The sequence below is a fragment of the Rattus norvegicus genome, chromosome 3 (assembly GCF_021556685.1).
Source record: "Rattus norvegicus strain SHRSP/BbbUtx chromosome 3, alternate assembly SHRSP_T2T, whole genome shotgun sequence".
Taxonomy (NCBI): domain Eukaryota; kingdom Metazoa; phylum Chordata; class Mammalia; order Rodentia; family Muridae; genus Rattus; species Rattus norvegicus.
Window position 1 is genome coordinate 55538454 of NC_141536.1, and position 24974 is coordinate 55563427.

Here is a 24974-nt window from a genome sequence, read left to right on the forward strand (position 1 = left end):
CTGCTATTTACATCTTTCATTTGAAAACTTGTGTTTTACTTGAATTTGAATGTGTATGTGGGAGTGAGTTTAGGAACATTTAAGAGACACAAACTTTCCGGGCATTTGTAAGTTTTAACTCAATGTGGTATTCAACCTATGATGTGTGTTAACTCATTTTATTGTGTGCTGGCCCCCCCCTTTTTTTTAAATTATTATTATTTGTAGAGGAAGTCGCTGGGAAGGAAGTAGTTAAGTGACTTGCTGAAGGTAGACAGCTGAGAGCCAGAAGTGAAGCCAGACAACCCAGACCCCACTGCTCCGACCCCACTGCTCCGACCGCACTGCCCTGTCAACTATCCACACTTATCTGTGCCCGCAGCCGTGGCATGTGTTATCAGAGACACCACGTTTCATCCGAGGTGGCTGCACTGTGGCTTGCCATGTTTTTTTGTGGCATGAATTAATTAATAATTAATTAAGAATTAGGTAAATGGGGGTTGGGGATTTAGCTCAGTGGTAGAGCGCTTGCCTAGGAAGCGCAAGGCCCTGGGTTCGGTCCCCAGCTCCGGAAAAAAAAAAAAAAGAAGAAGAATTAGGTAAATGGGGCACCCGAACATCTTCCTCTCATTCGCTGTGTAGAGGCTGGCAAGGGGAAGAGCAATTTTGGATAGGTATGATGGTCGCACCCCTTTAATCTCAGCACTTGGGGGGCAGAAGCAAGTCTGATGTAACAGTGAGTTCCAGGCCTGCTCTCATTACTGGGGTATCCCCTGAAAAGTGCAGAGATGAAGCCCTCGGAAGCCGGGTCTCAGGAACAGCGACTGCGTTATCGCGTTATCTGTATAGTGCAAGCCTGTTGATTGGTTAGCACATTCCCTCTGCCTGGACAGTGAGCGCTCACACCACGAGGGGCTCTCTAGGGAAAGAGCGCATAAAAGGAGACGCAGAGAGCGCAGACGCAGAGAGCGCAGACACATCTGCAGGCCAGCTACTCATGCGGCTTCAGAATTCAGTGTCCTGACTTCCGGGAATACTCAGGCACATGGTGTGCCAACTTATTATTTTGAAGCGCAGTGTGCCATGTAGGCCGGCTGCCAGGCTGCGCCTACATTTTCTCCTACACAGGCCAATCAAGTCTACGGAGTGAGACTGTTTAAGAAATAAAAAGGCAATGTAAAAAATACTGGTCCTGAGGTCTGTTGCAGAGACGCAGGGAGGGGCAAGACCTGGTCTTCTCTAAAGTGTCTAGGAACAGTCAGCCACCCTCCTTGGTCCACTTGAGTTTGGGAGGAAGAGGTGGAATGTGGAACTAGAAGCAGCAGACAGGACATTTCCATCTTCTCTCACTGGCCAACAAAGTGGAATGTGTTTCCCTTTAGAAACACAGTTATAAAGGCAGCAGCCTCCTCAATAAAAATCATAATCCCGCTGCAACATGCGCTTGCTACATGTGCCTCCCACTTTGTTGTTGTTGTTTTATTGCAAATGTGTAGAACGTCAGTTGCTTTATGGGTTAATAGGCTAACCTCAGAACTTAGCCACGTCATCTGTTTGGATGATCCACTGCTCATAGCTAAGACCACACATTTATCTTAGTATAGAACTGACTTTGAGCATCCTGAATGCTGTGCCCCAAGATAATCGAGTAAACACCGTTATTTTTTTTTTTTCATGCTAAAGTGGAAAACATCTCTAATAGCCATGGGAACTGAAGTTAGCATCACCAAAGCCAATTGCCAGCCTCTTGATTTAGTCTGGAAAGTGAGCCAGTCACTGCATGTGAGGACGTGCAGCCTGTCACCAAAGCGGCGAGGGAGAGCAGGCTGCATGTGCCAATCATGAGATGTTAGCTGCAAGCCTGCAGCAGCTCTAACCATGCTGCTACCTCCTTCCCGGGGTCTCTGGGTTTCCTGAGAGACCAGAGCAGTCTGCAAAAGCTGCTTGTGCCTGTGGTTGGTTTTATTTACTTATTTACTTTTGGTTTGAAGTTTTATTTATCTTTTAATATGGACGTGTGTGTGTGTGTGTGTGTGTGTGTGTGTGTGTGTGTGTGTGTGCAGATGCTATAGCAGATGTGTGGAGGTCACAGGACAGCCTTAGGAAGTCAGTGCTCTCCTTCCAACAGATCAATACTGGAGACCCAACTTGGCAGCAAGTGTCTTTACTATTGAGCCATTTTGCTGTTTCTATAACTTGAATTTTTTTGCATATTTTACTGTGCTGTAAACTCTTGAGGGAAAGGTAATATATTTTATTGTGTGGAGTTGGCATCGTACAGAAATTAAAAGCCATGTTGAGATAGAAACTAAACACTACTTTTTCATTTGTTTAGGGTTAAAAAAATTGTATTAAATATGTAAGGCCTTATCCACATGGGTTTTATTAAGAAACTAAGCAGGGTGGTGGAGGGAGCTACTGGAGAGATGCTTCATGGTTTCTGTATTTATATATCTTTTAAAAATCACATTGTAGGGCTGGAGAGATGGCTCAGCAGTTAAGAGCACTGACTGCTCTTCCAGAGGTCCTGACTTCAATTCCCAGCAACCACATGGTGGCTCACATCCATTCTATACTGGGATCTAATGCCCTCCTCTAGAGCACTCATATGCATAAAATAAATCAAAAGAAAAGCTGGGAGTGATGGTGTGCACTTTCAGCCTAGCTCTTGGAAGGCAGAGGCAGGCAGGTCTGTGTGGTTTTGAGGCCTGGTTTACATAGTGAGTTCCAGGACAGCAAGAGCTCTGTAGTAAGATTCAGACTTAAAGAAGGAAGGAAGGAAGGAAGGAAGGAAGGAAGGAAGGAAGGAAGGAAGAAGCGTAGGAAGGAAGAAAACTTAGTATCCTCTAAATTAAAAAAACAAAACTACTTGTCTTAGTTATGGTTACTGTTTCTATGGTGAAACCCCATGACCAAAAGCAAGTTGGGGAGGGAGGGGTTAATTTCACTTCAACATCATTGTCCATCATGGAAGGAGGCCAAGTGCTCAAGCAGGGCAGGAACCTGGAGGTAGGAACTGATGCAGAGGCCATGAAGAGGTGCCGCCTACTGGCTTGTTCCCCATGACTTGCTCAGCCTGCTTTCTTATAGAACCCAGGACCATCAGCCAGGGAGCAGATGGGTGGTCCCTCCCATACCAATCACTAATTAAGAAAATGCACTACAGGCCTGCCTGTAGCCCAGTCTTATGGAGGCATTTTCTCAGTTTTCCTCCTCTCAAATGACTATAGGTGTGTCAAATTGACATATATCCATCTAGCAGAGTCGCCTTCTCTTAGAGCCTTTTTTTTTTTTTGATGCGCTGAGATTGTCCTCTGCCCTCCACAAAGCACACCTACATTCCCACATTTACACACACACACACACACACACACACACACACACACACACAACCTTCAAGGTCATCTTTAGCTACAGAGCACATTTGAGGCCGGTATGGAATACACGAGACCCTATCCCTAAAATCTCTAAGTAAATAAAATAATAACAGTATTGATGAGGATAAGCTTAGAGTGGGGGCACAAACGTTAATCCCAGCACTTCAGTTAATCCCAGAGGCAGCAGAATCTTTATGCATTCAAGGCCAGCCTGGTACACATAGCGAATTTTAGATCAGCCAGAACTACATAGAGAGATACTGTCTCAACAAACACACAAACAGACAAAGACGAGGCATAGAAATAAGAGCCACTGAGAATACCAATGGCTACTTTTGCTTGTGTAGAACAAAGTTTTGCTTATTTCCTTTGTGGGGGCAGCAGTTGAAGAGAGAGTTTCTCTGTGTAGCTCTGGCTATCCAGGAACTGTCTCTGTAGACCAGGCTAGCCTTGAATTCAGAGATCTATGTGCCTCTGCCTTCCAAGAGCTGGGATTAAAAGTGTGCACTACCACTGTCCAGCAAATTTTGCATATTTCTTAAAGAATTCTACAAATTAAAAAATTGTCATATATGTAGTCTTACTAATAAAAGACATATTATGCAGAATTTAGAAGGTATCTGCCTTAATATTCATCCTTGACTATCTATCTGTCTAGGGAAATGCTATGAGGTCCCTGAAGGATCACGTGTTTTTGGTTAGACAGTTGTTTTCTATATATTAGGGAAAGAGATACACTACTTTCCTCCTTCCTTCTTCTCTTTCCTTTCTTTTTTTAATTTGTTTTTTCAAGTCTTGGTTTCTCTGTGTAGCCTTGGCTTTTCTGGAACTCTGTATGTAGACCAGGCTGGTTTAAACTCAGAGATCCACCTGCCTATGCCACACAAGTGCTGGGATTAAAGAGGTACACTACTTTCAAAACTGATGCCTAATACAATTATAAACATATAACATATAAACTATGATAGGAGGAAGATGGCAAACTCAAACCCAGCTTGGACTCCATAGAAAAGAGAAACAGGGCCTGGAGAGAGGATGGCTCAGTGGTTAAGAGCACCGGCTGCTCGACCTGAGGACCCGGGGTTCAATTCCCAGCACCCTCAGGGCAGCTCGGGTTACCTGTCTGTAACTCCAGTTCCAAGGGATCCAACATCATTATACAGACTCAGCAAGTGCACAGGGGAAAAAAGTAAAAAGAAAGAAAGTAAAAGAAAGCAAAGAAAGCAAAGAAAAACAAATGCAAAGAATGGAATAGTCAATAGACACTGTTGTCTTCAGAGTTGTCACAGCCCCTACCGGAGGCCTCTGTTGAGAGAAATGACTCGGGGCACTTCCATACTTGCTGTTACAAAGTACCTTCTTCCTGTGGAAGGAATTAGTAGGATTATCTTCTAGGGTAGTGTTCCGCACGGTCACTGGCTTTGTACACCAGCCACTACCCAGGTCAGCATGAGGTAGAAGGGAAATGAGAAAAGGGTTGCTATGTGAAACTTCGTATCTCAGACTTCCTTTGCCCCTCCTTTGGTTCTTCCTTTTGACTCAGGGCTGGGCCAGATGATCCTAGAACACCTGCATGGTCTCCGCCCCTGTCTCTTCTCCACTTCCCAGGACCCCTCAACAGATGAGGTGGGGTTATTGTCCACGGTGAGGACTCTGAGCCTGTGTGTCTCCATCTGGTTCCCTCTGTCGATTCCAGCCGCCTCACCCCACTCCCAGAACTCAGTCTCACTCGGAACCCGGCTCCTCAAAATGTACTTGTTCTTCTTGAGTGTAAAAGGTCTTTCCTTTACACAGATTTTCATCAAATGCCTTTTTTAAAAAAAAAAAAGATTACAATACAGTGTCTCAGCAGTCTGTCTCTGTGGGTGTTCACTTGAATTCTGAAAATAGAGCTAGGGTTTCTGAATAAATAATGAAACATGTGTTCAAAGTCTGTACCTCTTCCTTCTCCTTAACCACATCCTAGATAACCCGCCAATAGCTGGTGTCCCTTGTGTGAATAGATTCTCTAGTCTTAGTTTTCAAGGCTCCCCCCACCGCCTTCTAGCTGTCTGGATGATTAATGTGACAAGGATAATACTGTTGACCCATTTCAGTCGTGTCAAACAGCACCCATTGCTCATCTACATAATGGCATACACACTGAGTGTCGCATCCTCGGCGTGGGAGCTGGTGAGCTCTGGTGCCGTGCTTTAGACATTACATCATGAAAACGTAAGGCACTGGGAGTGGCTACCGCACCAAGGGCTGTTAATCAAATGGTACTAGTTAGTGAGCAGCACTTACTAACCCAACCAAGACCGTTCCTTCTCTAGCTCTCACAGGAGCAAGTGGAGAGGACGTGGCATGCAACAGTGTGACCTCAAGCAATGTTGTCAACGTGTGTTTAATATTACTCAACTATTACGGGATTCCTTGCAAGTAGTTGAGGGTTTTCAAATGCTAATCAGTGATTATGGAAATGACTCTTCTGAAATTTGGGGGAGGGAAAAAAACTAGCTGACATTTTTTATCATAGTTTTATTAAACTGGTGTTCGAGTAATTTTCAAGACAACTAATTTGCTGTGGAAACTATTTTGATGAATGATCCGATAGCAAAGATCAGCCTTGACAGCCCTTGAAACATTTGCACTTTGTAAGGGCATCCTTTGCGTGGCGTTTTAAGTAAATGCAAACTCTAAAGGCACCAGATTTAGGCTATCAGGTTTCCATGGTTACACTCTTCCAAGTTGTTTTGTGTGTTTGTAAATAGGTCTGTGAGTCACTGATAATTATTTGTTGTTTTGTTTGTTCTGTTGGTAATTCTGTGTTTAGCTGAATTTAATATAGTTCACACAGCGTGCTTTGGTTTATGTATATTTTAGTGTTTGTGATTGACAGTGATTGAGCATTTCTTATGGAGTGCTTGCCTTTTTTGTCATAAATGATGTATGTTGCCAGTCCTTGAAATGTAAATAAGTTCTTCCTGTATCACTGTTTAATAAACAGGAATTTTTATGCAAAGAAGACTTCTTGGTACGTTTTAAACAATAGGCTTTGGCGAGATCATAGGTGTTTTTGTTAAGCGGATTGTGCACCAAGACAAATATATTTGAGTTCTTACAAATTAGGTTACCAAGGACAGCGTAAGAGCTTATGGCTAAGCACTACATTGACTGGATACAGCTTAGTAACGAGCTAAAAATAGCATTGTTCTGGACTGGGGTGTGCTCAGGGTGGTGCGCTAACCTGCAGTGCACGAGGCTCTAGGCTCAGTTCTCATCGTAAGAAAGAAAAAAAAATTAAACAAATAAAAATTGGAACTAGCATCTGGTGTAAGTGTTAAAACTGTGACAGTGAGGGGTTGGGGATTTAGCTCAGTGGTAGAGCACTTGCCTAGGAAGCGCAAGGCCCTGGGTTCGATCCCCAGCTCCGAAAAAAAGAACCAAAAAAAAAAAAAAAAAACAAAAACAAAAACAAAAAAAACAAAAAAACAAAAAACTGTGACAGTGAGCTTTCCAGGGACATACTCTCTGCAGGTGAGAGGTTTCCATGGCAGGAAATCTCTCCTCTCACCCTGTGTACAACATAAGCATGTCTCTATATACTATGTTTAGAAGGAACCGAGGCTTGAAAAGAGGGAGGGTCTTTTCCATCTACACATGGAAGAAAAGATCTTCCACAGACCCAGCCATTAACCATCAAATCAGTAAGGATTCACCAGAAGAACAACGCATGAGTCTTCCACATGAGTTCAAGTCTTCATGCTGCCTAAGGTCTTGGTACATCAGGAGTCACGTTTGGTGATCAAGGTGGCCCCACAGTGATGTCGGAAGGGGCAGGATGCTTTAGGCTCTTGCTTTAAGCGGTAGCTCTGGTGTCCCACCTAGAATCTCAGAACCCTTTGTAATCACTTGCTCATCCCAAATCATATTTTTCAAACTGAGGGTTTATCCTTCGCTTCTTTCTATCTGTCATCACACAGTTACCATAGCAACCTGCTGAGGAAGGAATCCATTCCGATTAAACGAGGAAATAAGGGGTTAAGGAATTTAGCCTGTCCAAGTAAACCAATGAGTACTCAGGGGAATGGAGACAGTTTAAACAAGAATCCAAGCGTAGTGCTCACTTCAGCTGCAAACAGTAAAATCGGAATGAACAGAGGTTAGTATGACCTTTGTACAAGGGTGACACAAAAAATTGTGAGGTGCTCCATTAAAAAAGAGAAAGAGGGCTGGAGAGATGGCTCAGCGGTTAAGAGCACTGACTGTTCTTCCAGAGGTCCTGAGTTCAATTTTCAGTAACCACATGGTGGCTCACAACCATCTGTAATAAGAAACAACAGCTACAGTGTACTCATATACATAAAATAAAGAAGTAAATCTTTTAAAAAGAACTCATATAAAATTAGAAAGATACTTCTTCTAGAAGACCACCCCCAAGACACATTTATAGTAAAACATAACACATTTAAACTTCTACATTATTTCCCTCTTTTGAACCACAAATTGGCTGTTATGCTGGGAGTTGGTTTTCCTTTTATGACATTCTAGTGGGATTAAAACTCAAAAAGTGTTCAATACATATAATATTAAACAATAAATATTTTTCAAATATTTTATACATCAGATATTTCAGGTCTATGGGGATACTAAAAACATCAATCTAAAAAAAGACATGATGAATTTATCAATGTGATCAATATCTCCAATATTTACAACAGAGATTCTCAAGTGCTGTTTCCAGATGTGAGAAGTACCCAGACACATACAAATAAGAAGTATATGTTTTATTGGTTTTATTTTTTATTTTTTAAACAAAAATCAACATTGTTTTAAAAAATCTTTTAAAAGAATAAGGGGAAGAAGAAAAGAAGAGGAGGAGGAGTAAGGGGAGGAGGAAGAAGGGGAGGAGGAGGAAGAGGAGGAGGAGGAAGAAGAAGGAGAAGAAGAAGAGGAAGAAGAAGAAGAAACAGCAGCAGCAGCAGCAACACTAGGTCAGAAGCAGACTACAATGGACTTTTTATATTAGTGCATAAAACTGTCAACTGTGCCTTTATTCGTATGGCCAACTGAGTCTACCCAGTTGAATGGAAGATAAAACTTACCTGTGGCAATGTAGCTATGAGGAAAATTGCATATTGTTCCTTGCACTGAGAAAGGCTTTTCTGTAGTTTCTCTTTGTTTTTGTTTGTTGGTTGGTTTGTTGTTATTGAAGTTAGCTCCTTGATGTGTGATCTTGGCTTCTGTTGTCTTGAGTCTGTGTAGTCTCAGCCCTGAAAGTCTGGCTATGTTTTCTTCAGGCTTTGGCTTTCCATTTTGGGTGTGGTTATCGACACCCCTTCCTGCCACCCCTACTGCCATGGATTACAGCAGAGATGGTTCCCAAGATGTCAAGGATTTCCATCCCTTTCTTTCATTTGGCCCTGTATAGTGAAGAGGCACCAAGCATGAATTCAGATGGGGACTTGGGGGGATTTTTGTGTGTGCTGATACAGCTATAATAGGTTTAATGGAAGGTCCAAGCTGTTTTTAGAACAATTATTTGCTTGTGCAACAATAGCTTTACATAGTGCATCGAGAGGGAAGGAAGAAGGAAGGAGTCCAAAGGTAGAATGCAGTTGACATTTTTATAGAATGAAAAACTAAAATTATGTTCTTATCAAATGCTTTAATACAATTTAAAAATATTCTTATCAAAGCTGTACCTTTGCTGGAAGTCCCCAAATCTTCTGTTATTAGGTGTTTTAACCCAAAATGAATAGCACTTTAAGTAGTATTTTACATGACAGCTGCATTTATGAGTAGTCTTTTTAAAAAAAAAATTAAAGGACTTTCTTACTATCTCATTTTTTTTTAAACGCATGATGTTTTTGTATGGCCGTCTCTAAGATTGAATTCCATGTGTGATTTCTGTAAAATTGCCCTTTCTGGTTCCGATTTGTGTGCGTTAGTATAAAATTGTTCTCTCTCCCTCCTCTTGAGCCGAGGCGTGTGAGGTAACAGGGATGCTCCTTTGGACTGGAGCGAGTTGAAAGTTGCCAGATGTTCTCGCTGGCTCAGAAGTGTGCGCTCCCTGGGTCCCAGGCCTGTGTGAAATTCTCCCATGCTCCTTTGACAGCATCCTTGCTTTGGTTCCTTTTTCCGCTCTCCTTGGAGCTCTTTTTTAAGCTGTATTTAAATGATACTACGGCATCCAGAAAATCTGGCAAAGAAAATGATATTTTGATGACATTTTTCACAGGGCTCAACTGGAATGAATTATTACATTTTAACAAGGCTCTAATAAACAGCCCCTTTATTCCTCCCTAGAAGGGCACAGTATTTCTTTGTCCAAGAAGTGGCCTGAGTGTATGTATTGTTGAACTGCGGAAAAAGCTCCTTTTCTCTAAACTTCAGCTGAGAGACAATGGCTTTGCTCAGCGTACACTATTCCTTGTGACTTGGTATTTTCTGATCTGTAGTCTATATAAGATGAACTGAGATTTCAACTTGAAGTAGGTTTTTTTTATCTTTTCATTGCATGCAGTAGTCATATTTCCCTATAGAAATGGATCATTTCTAAGTAACTTCCCCTGATCTGCCAAATGATGTACTTCTAGTTTTTGCCAAAATCTTTGGCATCCTTCCCTCAGCTGTGGCTAAGCTATACACACACACACACACACACACACACACACACACACACACACACACACACAAACCAGGCTTACCAACATGGGTCCCCATTAGTAAATGCAAGTGTTTATTGATCTGTATTTGTAGTATATAGGTGGAGGGTGTGTCTGTTTCCCCAGAGCAAGAGGGTACTTGTTGAAGTATAGATCCTTAGGTCCTGGTGGTAGCTGCTAGTGAATAATCCCATTATCAAATTGATTTCTTTATGCTTATGGTGTTTTGTTTGCTTGTCTGTCTGTGTACCGTATAAGTACCTGATGCACAGGGAAGTCAGAAGAGGGTGTCGGGTAGCCTGAGACTGGAGCTACAGACAACTGTGAATCACCATGCGGTTGCTGGGAATTGAACCCAGGTCCCCAGGAAGAGCAGCCAGTGCTCTGAACCAATGCATGATCTCTCCAACCTCAAATCTGATTTTCCTAAAGAAGCAAATTGAAACCTTTTCCTGAACTGTTTCTGAGCTGGTCAGTGGCGTTATGCAATGTCAGTTGCTGTTCATACAGTTTTAAAGGGAGGCAGGATAATGTCCCATAGAACTCGTTGTAAGAGGGCCTTGAGCAGGGTCCTGTTGCTTTGCCCTGGGAACCATTCTCGACCATTATGAACTCGGGTGCCCCAGGCTGCCAGCCACCCTTTCCTCAGAAATGTTCTACGTGACTGACTTTTCAGTTTGTCTTCTCCAGAACCAGGGCTCCCAGGCCTGGGTGATGGCTTGTCTCACCTTCCTGTGGCCACTTACCAGTAATAGCAGCCAACCCTATTTTGGTGTTCAGACAGCGCGTCCTCACAGACGTGGTCACCTTTGAGTATGAGCAACCAGGATGGACACTTTGACCATTTGATAAAAGTGAAAAGTGAGTCTTCCCAATTCTGTCAATTTGACATTTCCTTTCCATCCTGAGGGACTGTCATGACTGTGGTCATGGTTTTTAGCTGTAAATAACTGCAGGGACGGTCCTGTGGGATGCCAGGTAGAATCTTTATCTCCAACAGTGCTCGTAGCCGTCTCTGTTACACTCAACTCCGTGCTTTCTTTTGGACGTCGAGGGAAAGGAGCTGTTTCCTGACACCTGCACACCACCTGGGCCCGTGCCCTCTGTAGAAATGTTTAACACTGTAGCTTTACTAGTAAGAGGCGGTTTCCAAATGCTGTTAATTAGCTCCCCCCCCCCCATGATCCTTCTAGGTTTGTGAAACAGAGCCACTCTTCTCTCCACAAGGGCATCTTAGCCTGAAATCCAGGAAGCGGTGGTAGATGGTGTCCATATCCAGGACTTCCTGAAATGGAGAAAAAGTGTGGACGGCATCTGGGGGCGAGGGGCTCTTTACCAGCTTGTTTCCTGTAAGTTCAATTGGAAGACCTTGTCTGTGCAAATAGATTTCAAAATAGAGCCTGCCCTTTGACTGTCTCCATAATTACATGGCTCGCTCTGTATTTTATTTGGCAGCCAGAGCAGTTAACCCCTGGAAGGAAGGGGCTGGTGGCATACCCAGCCTGTCTTCCCAGACATGTCCATGGGAATGAATAAGCCACTGTTTGGCAAGGCCCAGAGCTGAAAACACACTAAAGCAGCTCCTAACCGAACTGAAACTCTCCGAGAACGGATTAAAAAAATGTTTATTATGACTGATTAGAAAAACTTAACTTTGTCCCCAGTGTGTGGATTGTAGAAGGGTACTAATTGTTTTTAAAAACTGGGAGTCCGGAGGGTTCCTTAATACTTTGATGTAAGCAACATCTGTCAACAGGATGAATTTGCTTTTGTTTAGTTTCAAGAGCCCCTGCCCTTCAGCTTTGCCCAATCAGTATCTGCATCAGCCTGGGGCAATCCCTCAATGTGTGTCCCGTTTTTCCTTCAACAAATGCACAGGTTATTTCTTGTGAAATACAAGCTTTCCCTCTGCCTTATAGTTGCCTTGGAAAGGGAAGGAACCCACCATTTCCATCACTTCCTTTTCAACCATGTACACCCTAGTCCTAGGTTGCAAAAGCATCATAGTGAGTGACTCACGCTGTTTAATTTTCCTTTTGCAACATTTGTATATGTTATGAAATCTTTCAAGCTGACAGTCGATGTTTTAGGGTCAAGAGACCGGAGACGGAGGCCTCTGTAGTGTTCCCGTGGACTTCACGCACGTGATACTCTGTGGGAGCTGCGACTCCTGCCTGGAGTAATTGGTTGGAGATCACCAAAGTGTGTGTGGTTCTAAATCCACACTTTAAAAACATGTTCCTAGGGTAGGGTCTCTTCTAAGCCCACTGGAGGAAGCAACATTTTTGAACAGTAAAACAAAACCGAACCCTGTCAGATTGCAGATACGAAGTAAGTTGCATCTTTTAAAGTTGAAGTTAATGTATTATTTAAGCAAATCATTTGGTTAAAGTTAAAATTGTCAATGAGTGGAGGAGCCTCAGTTGAAAATGAATTAGTAAAACATTGTTGTTTTCTGTCCTGGTAATCGTAAATCATTTAAATATGGCAGACAGTCCTCCCTTCATCCAAAATAATTGCCTCCATTTGTAAAATCAATTAGATGTTAATATGTTATAAATAATAGTTTTGTTACTAGACTTTGGCATTTGCTGATCATTATGAAGAAATATGTTCAGCAAGATATTTTACAGGGTGTCTTTTCAATTCCGTATTATTGCTGGTTGCCGTTGTAAGCTAATGTAAAGTCAGACCAGCTTACTTTATTGTGTTGTTCTCCACCCAGAGGTTTGATCCTTCAGAAGGAAGCCTAAGTGAGGATTGACGGCCTGCTGCCGGGTGACAGCCTGTCCCTGGAAGGACATAATGAGAGATGTAGGTGTTGGGAGCCACACTGGAGTACAAGCGTACTTTGTTCAGTTTTACAAGTGCTTAAAATAATAAGCACTTTAGAGGCCCCTTTGAAAGTTCTTTCAGACTTCGCCCTTAAAAATACTTGTTGACCAAAAGAAAAACTCACATTTTCAAGGGTAAAATTGGCTTACTAAAGGGTCGTTAGTAAAACCCCAGGGCACAGTGGGTGAAATGGAAGCATTTCATTATGTGGTATAGAATGCACAAGCAGATAACAATTAAAATGGACCCTGGGTAAAAGGCCAGTAAATACAGGGCAGACTGTGTGCAGCGACATTAGTCATGGAAAACACGGCCCTCCCTCCAGCAGTTCCACAGCTCTACCTTCCAGACTTTAATCTATAAAAGGAATAAAAATTTATTATCTATAAAAGGCAAAGTTTAGAAATCGATGTTACCACCAAATATGAAAATACTTGAACACATACCTAGATTTATACCCCACGTATAAATTTAAAATATGAAGCGTGTGCCACGGAATCCAGGCGACACGGAGCAATTTCCAGAGACATTGAGCCTGCACAGTGTGCAACTCTAATTACCAGAGGGGCAAGTGGACCTAGGTGATATTTAGGACGCACCAGTGTGAGCCATCCAAAACCTCAGTCCAGGGAGCCCAGAGCAGCACGGAGTGGCTTGTTGCTAACTTGATCATGGTGTGGTTACTGCTGATCGCCCAGCAGAAAAGCTGCAGGGTTTCCTGCACAGGCAGTAAATCCACACGTTGTTATAGACAGCATCACTGTTGTCGAGAGTGATAATAAAACTTACTTTCGGTATCACAAAAATTCTATCGGCATCCAAATTGCACTCTGAGATTTACAGACAACTGCTCCTTGCCTGTTAACACAAGCATTCTTACCCAAAGAGCCAGCTCCCAGCTCCATCATAGTCTGGTCAATCAGTAGCAGCTTGAATATCCAAAATTCAGGATTGAAAAATTCCAAATACAAAAGAGTCAGGCCTGGTGGTGCACCCCTTTAATCCCAGCACAGGCAGATCTCCGTGAGTTCAAAGCTAGCCTGGTCTACATAGAGCAAGTTCCAGGATAGCTCGGGCCACACAGAGAATCCCTGTCTGGCAAACAAAATCGAAGCCAAAACAAATCACACACAAAAAATTATAATATAGTAAACACAGCTCACGATCCCCTCACCTTGTACTGGGTGACAACGGTATCTTCTAAGGTACCAGGACTTAAACTTGTCCGTCCATTTCATCTGTGAAAACACTTATGTCTTTTCCTGGTCATAGTTCATGGAATAAATATTTAATGGTATTTGAGTATCACGTTACTTGGTGATAACATGTATAGGGTACTTTATTAACTGGAAAGAAAATATTTTACTTCAAATATGAAGTTGGAAGTAGAGCTGCTTCAAACTGTTGTAGCAGATTGACTGTGTCCAGGTGTGGCCTCCATGGTTGCTGGGCGCAGGGGTGGGGGATGTGCCTGGGTCTGTCTGACAGTGAGCCTGTCATTAGTCAGGATAGATACATTGACCACACTGTTCAACCAGAAAGGGAATGCCTCCCAGGCCTTACCCAGCCCCCAGTAGAGACCTGATGCTTTCATAATTCAAGTTTAAGTACATAGAAAAGATTCCCCCCGTAATGCCTATGTACTTGAACTTGATAATACTGATAAAAATGACCTCTCTTGTGTAATCAGCCATTCAGGGGGCGGGGGGGGGGGAGGTTCTCTGTGATAAAATTGATCTGAGTCTCTCTCACCTGTTGTCTGGCTGTAGCATGATGGCTAAGTAGGTGCTGCTAAGTGAAGGCCGCTGCTGAAGCTCTTAGCTTCTGGGAAGCACTCGGTTAAGGTGCTGGCCTCAGAAGACTTTGTGGTCTGTCCCCTGCCCCTGCCCCTGCCCCTGCCCTTGCTAGACAGCTGTCACTCCAGCCCCCAGTGCCTCCAGGCTGGTTTTCATCCCTCCTGCCAGTTGTTGATCTGCTTAACTCTGCCTCCCCCACAGGACTGGAGTGGACCGTTGTGTTTCCTGAATTGAGGATGTAGCACAGAGAGTGGAAGACTAGATTTGGACGCCCCCAAGGAGAACACGTTAAAGAGTGGGGGTACAGGGAGAACGATCGCTTATGGAGTGGCTGTTGTTCAGAGACACTTTCCAAGTCTGTTGTCTTAGCTATTAGGAGCAAGAGCATGCTAATTCCCCTTAACGGTTAGAAAATGGGGCTCAGAAGTTTGGGTAACTCAGATCTGGCTTACTTCAAAGGTATGAAATTTTCATTACCATATGCCTCCCAATTAGAGGGGAATTCCTCTAAGAATTTCCATGAAAAATGTTTTCACTCTAAGTGTTAATTGAGCACAGGACAAGTTTTTCAAGATTAAACAAACAAACAAAACACTCTTCAAAATCCAAACCCTGAAAACATCGTGGTTTTGGGCCAGGCACACTTGACTTTGAGAGCCACTGCTGTTAGAAGGCACTGTGGTGTCTGCAGGCCTTGAACTGGGGAGCTCGAGGGGCCTGATGGTTGATTATGAGAGGAGCATAGCCCTCATCTTTAAACTGTGGCAGGAACAGCTGCTGCCTACCTAACAGCTGGTCAGAGGTACTATGTGATGAACTGAAAGCTAGCAGTGAGCTTCATCAAAAAGTGGTTATTAAATCTGAGTCACTGTGCTCCTTTATCTATCATCTCTATCTCTCTGTCTCTCTCTCTATAGACATCCATCCATCCAACCATCCATCCATCCATCCATCCATCCATCCATCCATCCATCCATCCATCTACCTGTCTATCTATTTATTTTGAGACAGGGTCTTTTTATGTAGTCCTGAAGCTCACTCTGTGGGCCAGGCTTGCCTCAAACTCTCCTGCCTACCTGCCTCTGCCTTCTGAGTGCTGGGGTCAAAGGCACGCGCCACCACACCTGGCTGAGCCACTGCACCTTTGTTGATGTCGATGTTATTAGTTGTAATCATAGTACACGCTCTCCTCAGGATGGGAATTCTGCACTTTATATGTTGGCCTTTGTACAGGTACGACTAGGGGGTAAGAATCATAGCCTGACTCCAGTCTGCAGATTCTCCACTGCATGTGACAGAAAGTCCAACTACCTACTGAAGCATGTGTGCTCAGGGAAGGGGGTTTGCTAAGCCCATTGACACATTTGGGAAAAAAATAATATTAGTGAACAGCGATTCGATGATATCTTCCCCACTTTTTCTGGATGTTTCCATCTATTAGCTAATTTCATTGAAATAACTCAGGTAGAGGCAACTGGGGAGTTTTCCTAGGCTTTGGTCCTTACTACATATCCTGCTTTGCACTTGGTATTTTCCCCTTTAAAATATAGTAACTGGGGTTGGGGATTTAGCTAGAGCACTTGCCTAGGAAGCGCAAGGCCCTGGGTTCGGTCCCCAGCTCCGAAAAAAAAAAGAACAAAAAAAAAATATATAGTAACAGGGGCTGGAGAGGTGGCTCAGTGGTTAAGAGCACTGGCTGCTCTTTCAGAGGACCTGAGTTCAATTCCTAGCACCCACATGGTGGCTCACAACCATCTGTAACTCCAGTGTCAGGGGATTCAAAATCTTCTGGCTTCTGCAGGCACTGTACCAGGCAACGCAAGCAAACCATCCAAATACAGAAAAGTTAAAGAAAAAAGTTAGTTAAGAACGAGTATAGTGCAGGTCTGAACTCACAGGGCTCTTGCGAAGACGGGTGAGCCAGCAGATGTAAAATGCCTTGTTCCATAGCTGACATGGGGTTTAGTATTAAAGCTCTGAGAGGACCTTAAATTTTACTTCACATTTCACTTTACCTTTTTTTGTTTTTCGTTTTGTTATTTATTTTTGTTTACCCACGTGTGTGTGTGTGTGTGTGTGTGTGTGTGTGCGCGCGCGCGCGCGCGTCATATCCCCTGGAACTGTAGCTGTAGCCATTTGTGAGCTGCCATGTGAGCTGGATGTGAACCCGTCCTCTGAAGGAGCAGCCAGTGCTCTTAACCACTGAACCATCTCTCCAGCCACCACATTTTACCTTTCGAACGTCCGTGAAGAATTTCTTTATTAGGTGTCTGCTAAACATGACATACTTCCACACTTCCTACTCCAGTTAATTCTCACACATCGGGGCACGTAGAGACCGGCAAGTGCCAGGATTGCGATAGCTCTCCAGGAGTTCCAAACGTCTGCTTTCCAGAGGACACTCTACCCCTCAGACACCAGATGACAACCTCGTGTTTGTTTTGGTCCATGTGTCTTTGTCGTGGCTAATCAGCTCTGCTTTAGCTTAGAGACAGTCGTGAGCAGTCGTGAACAACCGAGGGTAGGTATGGAATTTGAATTTCACACAATTTTATCTTGCAAGACACTATTTCTTCTGATTTTTCCCAACTACTTATAAATGTTAAAAACAACAAACATTTTTAGACGTTAAGCCATATAGAGACAGGGGCCAGCAGTGTGCTGACTCTCCTTCCTGCAGTGGGGGCCTGTGAAGGATTTGTCTCAACTCTTACTTTTATTGTAATAGTAATGAAAGTGGATATTTCTTCATTTATCTGTTTATGGAGAAGTAGATGGCCTTTTAAAAGCTCACCACAGGGAAGAAAATAAAACGAATCAAAAAGTCTTCTCACCTCTTGCCCTATCACACACTACTGGTGAATATTAATTTTGGAAGTGTATAGACATCTGCACGCTTATATAAATAATTATATCAGCTTCTTTTACACTAATGGGTTTCCTTTTTGAACATGATTTTTCTATTTATTCTTTATGAATTTCTCACTCATGGACAATGCATGTTGACCATGTCCACTCTTCGCCTGCACTTAACAGGCTTCCTGTGGATGTTGTTCAGTTTGTGCTTTTCCCATAATGCAACACTGTCTTGTGGCCCTGCCAATCAATGCGCAGAGATCATATAGCTCCTCCTCCTCCTTCTACTCTTCTAAGTCAGGGTCCCATGTAGCCCAGGATGACCTCAAACTCACATATAGTGGAGGATCACCTTGAACTGACACTCCTGCCTCTGCCTCTCAAGTGCTAGGATTATGGGTGTGTCAGCCATAGTTTGCTTAGTTCTTCTTAATGGCCCCAGAATTTTCTGTTGGGTAGATAGACTATATTATATGTTTAGCCTGTCCCCTGTTAATGCGTCCCATTTGGAATCAGACTGTTTCACAATGTTCTGTCCACACAGTTCCTAAGTAAGGGTATGGTGCCATAAATTTATCGTTTCGAATTGTATCATCGAGGGGGGGGGGTAACTGTATTAGAAGAGATAAATTGCTGAGTCAAAAGATGTGCTTTTAGTATTTTAATAAGTACCTCGACATTCCAAACATTCACTTTCTTTGGTCATACTTAAACATTTTTGATATTTGGACCAACTTGAACATTCGTCGCAATGAATTTCGGTATTGTGCCTTCACGCGCCAGAACTTAACACGCGGTCGCAATCCCATAGAGGCCAAAAGTGCAGCTGGCAATTTGTCTGTGGCTTTTGAAAGGAAAATAGTTTTAAAGAGTATAGAGCCGCCAAAATGGTGCCCTGGATTCTGGGGTTATCTGGACATCGTCACACAAGGTACCGCAGCAGAAATTGTTCTTTTCCACACCCGCTGCAAGGCAGACCTCCAGTATGTTTATTTCCTATTAGAGTAAAGCTTTCCCCTGTCAGAGGTTTATATAAACAGTGCTAGTTAGTCAATATGGTGTGCTACTGTATACCGGAACCCAGAAGGCTACCGCCCTGTTTCTTTTGGGGGCTTTCTTTATTGAGTCAAAAAAGAATGAGACAAATGATCTAATAGGTAGCAACACCTTCCAGGGCAATACCGTTAGCGCCCTTTCTCTCTTCCTAACACAGAATACTGTTTCTGCTCTTAGGTTGTCAGAGAATTCTGTCTTCACCACTCCATCATCTCTTCTTACACAAGCGGGCAGGCAGTCAACAAAGAAGATATTTCTTCTGGAGACAAAGGGATATCTCCCACAGTGTGGTTTCGCCGGCTGCAGTCTCTCCCGCACATCCTGTCCCCGAGGTACTGTCCTGCTGCAGGCTGCCACAGGCTGCCGCTCTGGCTGGCGAGCACAGGTGGACTGTGCAAGCAAGCACGTTTGATTCATAAATTTAAAACTTAGTCTTTTCCTTTCAGATTGTGACGGGAGACATTTTATTTCAACATACTGTAGTTTGAAATATCAATTAAAGCAAAAATAAGGCCTGGGCAAGCAATTGCTTGGCTTATTTAGAACTTGAACTTTTTTTTTTTCTTTTTCTTTTTTTCGGAGCTGGGGACCAAACCCAGGGCCTTGCGCTCGCTAGGCAAGCGCTCTACCACTGAGCTAAATCCCCAACCCCAGAACTTGAACTTTTAATCAGGAAATTTTTTATGTTAGACTTTTGGCATGAAATTAAAACTATGTGTCTATAGTTCATGATTTTTTTAAAATGACTGTAAAATTGGGTTGATTTAAGAGAGATTCATGGAAACTAACACTGAATGTTGTTTTTAAGTCCCTACATTTCTATGTTACTACTACTCTCTTTGAATAATTTTTTATTTATTTAAATAAAGGCTAGAACATTCTTGATCCCCTCCGAAGGCTTCAGTATTGTGGAAATACAATCTCTCTGTCTTTGAAAATGCAAGGCAATTCAGGGTGGAAGGCATCGTTTAGGAAGAAGGAAAATAATAAAAGAAATATAGACTTGCTACCAAAATCACCTGCTTCCTTCCTTTTACACTTTTATAATGAATCACACTGAGCATTCCTCCCGAAAGTGAGTCATCCATTTTGGAAAAAAGGATTGAGAGACAAAAAAGCCAAAAGTTTATCTTGGCTTAGGTCTGGCCATCGTAGAAAGAGCCAGCATTTGGTATTAGTCATAAAATTGACACTTTTTTTTTTTTTGATAAAACCAAAAAGAAATCTCTAGGGCTTGACCTGGGGAGATGGCTTGGTCAGTAAAGCGCTTGCTCCGCAAACATGAGGCCCTGCATTCTTCCCCAGGGTCCATGTGAAACAACACAACAACAACAACAACAATAACAGCAACAACAACAACAGCAGCAGCAACAAAGCCCTGTAACATATGCCCATAATCCCAGCGCTGGGGAGGGGAGTCAGAGACAGGTCGATCCCTAAGGATCCTTGATCAGACGGTCTGGTTCAAACCAGTGAGCTCCAGATTGAGTGAGAGACCCTGTCTCAAAAAAAATAAAATGAAGGGCAATTGAGGAAGACATGAGATATTGTCCTGTGGCCTCCATACCTCTGCACACATGAATACACCTTTGATTGCGTACACACACACACACACACACACACACACACACACACACACACACCTGTAGATAAAGGAAATGTGTTGTGTTTTGCATTTTAGCCAGTTTCAGAGACAACCCAGCACCTCCCCAGCCTGTAGTTGTAACCAAAGCTGAGCACAGAACAGAAATGAGAGCATAAGCTTGTTGGGAGGAGACTTGGGGAACCATGGTAGTTGGTGGGGAATTATAGGAGAGGAGGAGCCCCTCCAGGGCTCAGCTGCAGTAAGCCAGGCCATTCTATTCCCAGAGTAAGAAAAGCCCTCTTGAGCTGGAGAGATGGCCTATTCCGTAAGTGTTTGCCACCACAGAGTTAGGAACCTGAGCTCAGACCCTCAGCACCCACATAGGCCCCTGGAGTAGTGGCAAATGCTTAAAATTCTAGGGCTGGGGAATTCGGAGGTGGACACAGGAGGCGCCCTGAGGCTTTTGGCTACCTATGAGCTCCAGGTTCAGTGAGAGACTTAGTCTCAAAAACAAAGGAGCTGGACATTTGTCCCAGCACTTGTGAGGCAGAGGCAGGCAAATCTCTGAGTTGGAAGCCAACCTGGTCTACAGAACAAGTTCTTGAACTACCAGGCATACACATAGAAACCGTCTCAGCAAACAAACAAACAAAAAAGCGGCATAAATGGATAGACAAAATCCCTTCTGATCAGTGGAATAAGAGAAAATCCTAAGGTCTGTCATGGCACACTTCACAAACACAAGAGCCCCAACCTCGGTCCTGCCAAACTTCTGTGTACCGTTACTGTAGTAAGGTCAGCAGCATCACTACAGCTGGCCCAGGAAGGGCCCTGCAGACCTTAGGGAACACAGAGACTGTGTATAAGTGTTACCTTACAAAAACCACCAGCGGCTTCCTGAGAACCAGCCACAGGAGGGATCAGGGTTGTGGCGTAGAGTTAGGAGAGGACTCTGTTTCTTCTTGATTAAAGATGGAAACATTCTAGGTGACTTATTGCCCTCAGAGAGGATGTCAAGAAAGACAAGCTGTTTTATTTTGGCCTCTGGTACTCGGTTGTCAGGCTACCTACTGTAAGAACCTGTGCATGGTAGAGCCCCATGAACCTGACACCCTTCCACATAGACTCAGTGGCAGACGGTGTTGAGAACTCTCCTTTGCACACATTTTATCATGGTGTGAAGGAGATGAGAGCGCATCTTAAGTAGCCATTGTGCGGGTTGGGAACTTGGCCCTTTTTCATCTCTGGGCCGTGCTTCTAATGGGCTTGTGCGTAGTAAAGAACAGAAAACTGCTGTTTGTTTTGACCAGAAATCTGCTTCAGCTGAACCCAACTCAAAGCCTGGTGGGGTTAACAGACCATCCAGAGCAGCACCACCAGGCCATGTTAAGTTCAAAAGGGCAGGGGAAGGAACCGGGGGTAGCCTGGAGGGTCTGTTGTGCCGGCTTTGGAGGTCGGTGCTTCTGCAGGAAGGGCAGAACTCCATGAAGTAGGAGGCTGTGTCTGAAAAAAATGATGCCATTGTCGCGTGCTGGGTTCTGATCTCCGTTTTCAATCCCTTTTCCTCAAGCACATAAAGAAGCCAGACTATGTGACGACAGGCATTGTGCCCGACTGGGGAGACAGCATAGAAGTTAAAAATGAAGATCAGATTCAAGGGCTTCGTGAGGCTTGTCGGCTGGCGCGGCACGTCCTCCTCCTGGCTGGGAAGAGTTTAAAGGTGGCGTCTCACCAAGCCTCAGTGTGACTTACATATGGGCTTTCTCTCCCCTTCCCTTAACTCTCCCTCATTCATCTGTTAATAATTTGATTTTTTTTTAACCAAGTTAAGCCTTAAGATGGGAAAAGAGGGTTTTACTATGTGTTTATTCAAGAAATAATGTAAACTTGTAAATTCGATCATAACTGGCAGGATCCTAGAGATAATTGGCCGACTCGGCCTATCCAAGATGACCTATGGCAGAGAAATGGCTTTGCCCTTTGCCTCTGCCAGCGTTCTGCCTCTGTTTCCTACGTTATTACCTCCCTGTGTTGAAGGTGTTGGTCCTATGTTGTAGTCTGCCTCTTCCTCTTATAAGTGTCCTTCAAAGAAAGGCTAGGCCTAGTCCACAAAACCACAGTAATATGGCAAGATCTGTCTGTCTGTCTGTCTGTCTGTCTGTCTATGAATGGTATATGTAATATATATTATACATATATATTCTTGCTATGAGAGTCACTTCTCTCAGAATAACCCAAAACATCCTGCCATCTACAGTTCCTCAAGAAGATATAAATGTAGTTTCAAAGTGGGGACTCAATGGTGAATTTGCTTACTATGTCATCTGTGTACCCAACCTGTTATAGCAACATAACCAAGAGTAAGGAGAATATGAAGTAACACAGAAAATCACTAAGGGAGTCGTTAGGGACGACTTTGGCATAGAGCTTTGTTTGTGGTGTGGTTTTATGGAGATTCTTCGTGTGCTTGTGAAACTGGGTTCCTGGGCTTGGGGTATAGCCCAACAACAGAACACTTGCTGCAAAGCTCGCCCATGTAGTGTTTCAACAAGCTACAAAGGTGTGGTTAAAGCTTCCTTTCTGGCTGCCCTCAGCCAGCATTCTGCTGGTACACTTATTTGTACGCTCCTGTTAGCCAGAGCTCTGACCCTTGAGGAAGAGGAAGGACTTGATGGAAGATGTATTGTTGAAATCAGGCTAACAGGGGCCCATCATTAACGACTCCCCCCATTCCCCCATGGTACATAACACCACCATACACCCAAAGGGTCAATACGACCCCTCCATTCCCCCATGGTATATAACACTACCATACACCCAAAGGATCAATACGATCCCCCCATTCCCCAATGGTACATAACACTACCATAAACCCAAAGGATCAATACGACCCCCCCATTCCCCAATGGTACATAACACCACCATACACCCAAAGGTTCAATATGACCCCACCCCATTCCCCAGTGGTATACAACACTACCATACACCCAAAGGTTCTATACGATCCCCCCATTCCCCCATGGTGTATAACACCACCATACACCCAAAGGTTCAATACGACCCCCCCCATTCCCCCATGGTATATAACACCATCATACACCCAAAGGTTCAATACGACTCCCCCTATTCCCCAATGGTATATAATACTACCATACACCCAAAGGATCAATACGATCCCCCCATTCCTCCATGATATATAACACTACCATATACCCAAAGGATCAATACGACCCCCACCCCATTCCCCCATGGTACATAACACCACCATACACTCAAATGAGCATCAAAAGAGCTTGCTTGAGGATGGTGGCCAGAGTCATGAGTAATTAGTGTCATCCCGTGAATTCATCACGGTGAGCTTATCCAGTCTCACCTTGGCAGTGCGGTTGTCGTGGACACAGTCAATAGGCAGAGTAAACGTCTTCAACTGTCGCTGCACACTTCTCTCCCTGTTCCAGGTTGGCATGACAACTGAAGAGATAGATGCACTAGTTCACCGGGAAATCATCAGGCGTGACGCATATCCCTCACCTCTGGGCTATGGCCGCTTTCCAAAATCTGTCTGCACCTCTGTAAACAATGTGCTCTGTCATGGCATTCCTGACAGGTAATCATTTTTCAATGATGTATTGTTCCTTTGGAAACTAAGATCCGTAGCACGTACTGAAAAACACCATGGTTCGATTGAAACCTACCTGTACGCACACTCCTGAACCTGATTATGGCAGAACACAAATTTTGAGGTATTTTACTTCGGCCTGGCTCTACCTTCTCCATTTGATGTTTCTTAAAGCAGTGTATGAGCCACAGCAGCATGTGTACGTTGCCTATTTCCTTTTCCTTCTTCGGTTTCTACACACGGTATTGGAGGTAAATTTTTATTGACAACTACTGTTTTGGTTGTTTACAACTTAAGGAATCTTTTTAAGGAATCATCAGGTCTTAAGGCGGCAATATTTGTTCCATGTATTCCTTATAAAATGTGGCGTGGGTAACGTAAGACCAAGGTCAGATCCGGTTAGGCCATCCATCCCTACCTCACCACAGTCACTCTTGGAACTCATTGGCTTCGCAGTAGTGGTCCTTTGGCGTCTCTCTTCACGGTTTTCTTTATTGAGATCTGTCTATCACTGTGTTCTCTCTGTTTATGTTTCAGCCGACCTCTTCAGGATGGAGATATTATCAACATTGATGTCACGGTGAGTAAATCATATAAAAAAATCACCTTTGATCAACTTCAGAATTGCTAGTAGCAACAGAAAGGAGAGTGGCTTGAAAATGTGAGCTGCGCTCGCCTGCTCGCCCGCTCGCCCGCTCGGGGGAGTGCTGTTTACTTCCAGCCCCGGACACAAGCAGCTGGTTTCCTTTTTTGTCTTTAACTCTGTGTTTATTCCAAGTAAACCTAGGCCTGACTTGAATTTCGGGCTGGAATCAGATGCACTGAGATCAATGTTGGCCTAAGTGAAATGTCAGCCCAATCCTGCTATGTGTCATGTTTTTGAGAAGGTGTAATTGTTATTGATCCACTGTGTAGTTAATGCAGAGCTCCACGGCACTAGGCAGCTGCTGAAGCCAGATATGTATGAGATGAGCTAACACGGAGAAAGCCAGCATTTTTCCTTCACTCTGCCAAGATTGATCTTCCTCTTCCTGCTGATTTTGAGTGGGGCCTGTCATTATCTTACTCTGTCATTAGGGGCTACATTGGCCTGCGTGTCAGTCTATTTGGACAGCACCTCTTTTGCTAGCCGTGTTCCCTAGATTTATTAAAATCCCTGAAGGTAGCGTTGTGTCCCATCTCTGGTGGAGAGAAGCCTGAGCTCAAAGCACACAGGCAGAA

The 24974-nt window shown here is 43.7% G+C and overlaps 1 protein-coding gene across 7 annotated transcripts in view; it reads left to right on the forward strand.

Annotated features, from left to right (window-relative positions):
- Metap1d (methionyl aminopeptidase type 1D (mitochondrial)) overlaps positions 1–24974 on the forward strand; it is a 72297-nt gene that overhangs the window by 34452 nt on the left and 12871 nt on the right. For 3 of the 7 annotated variants that reach the window (XR_015683042.1, NM_001107812.2, XM_087652492.1), the window contains 4 exon segments: positions 18727–18881; positions 21705–21854; positions 23593–23741; positions 24291–24333. Coding sequence is in view for 5 of the 7 variants with exons in the window: in NM_001107812.2 (NP_001101282.2) it covers positions 18727–18881; positions 21705–21854; positions 23593–23741; positions 24291–24333 (497 nt within the window). In the remaining 2 variants the exon portion in view is untranslated. 7 annotated transcript variants of the gene reach the window in all.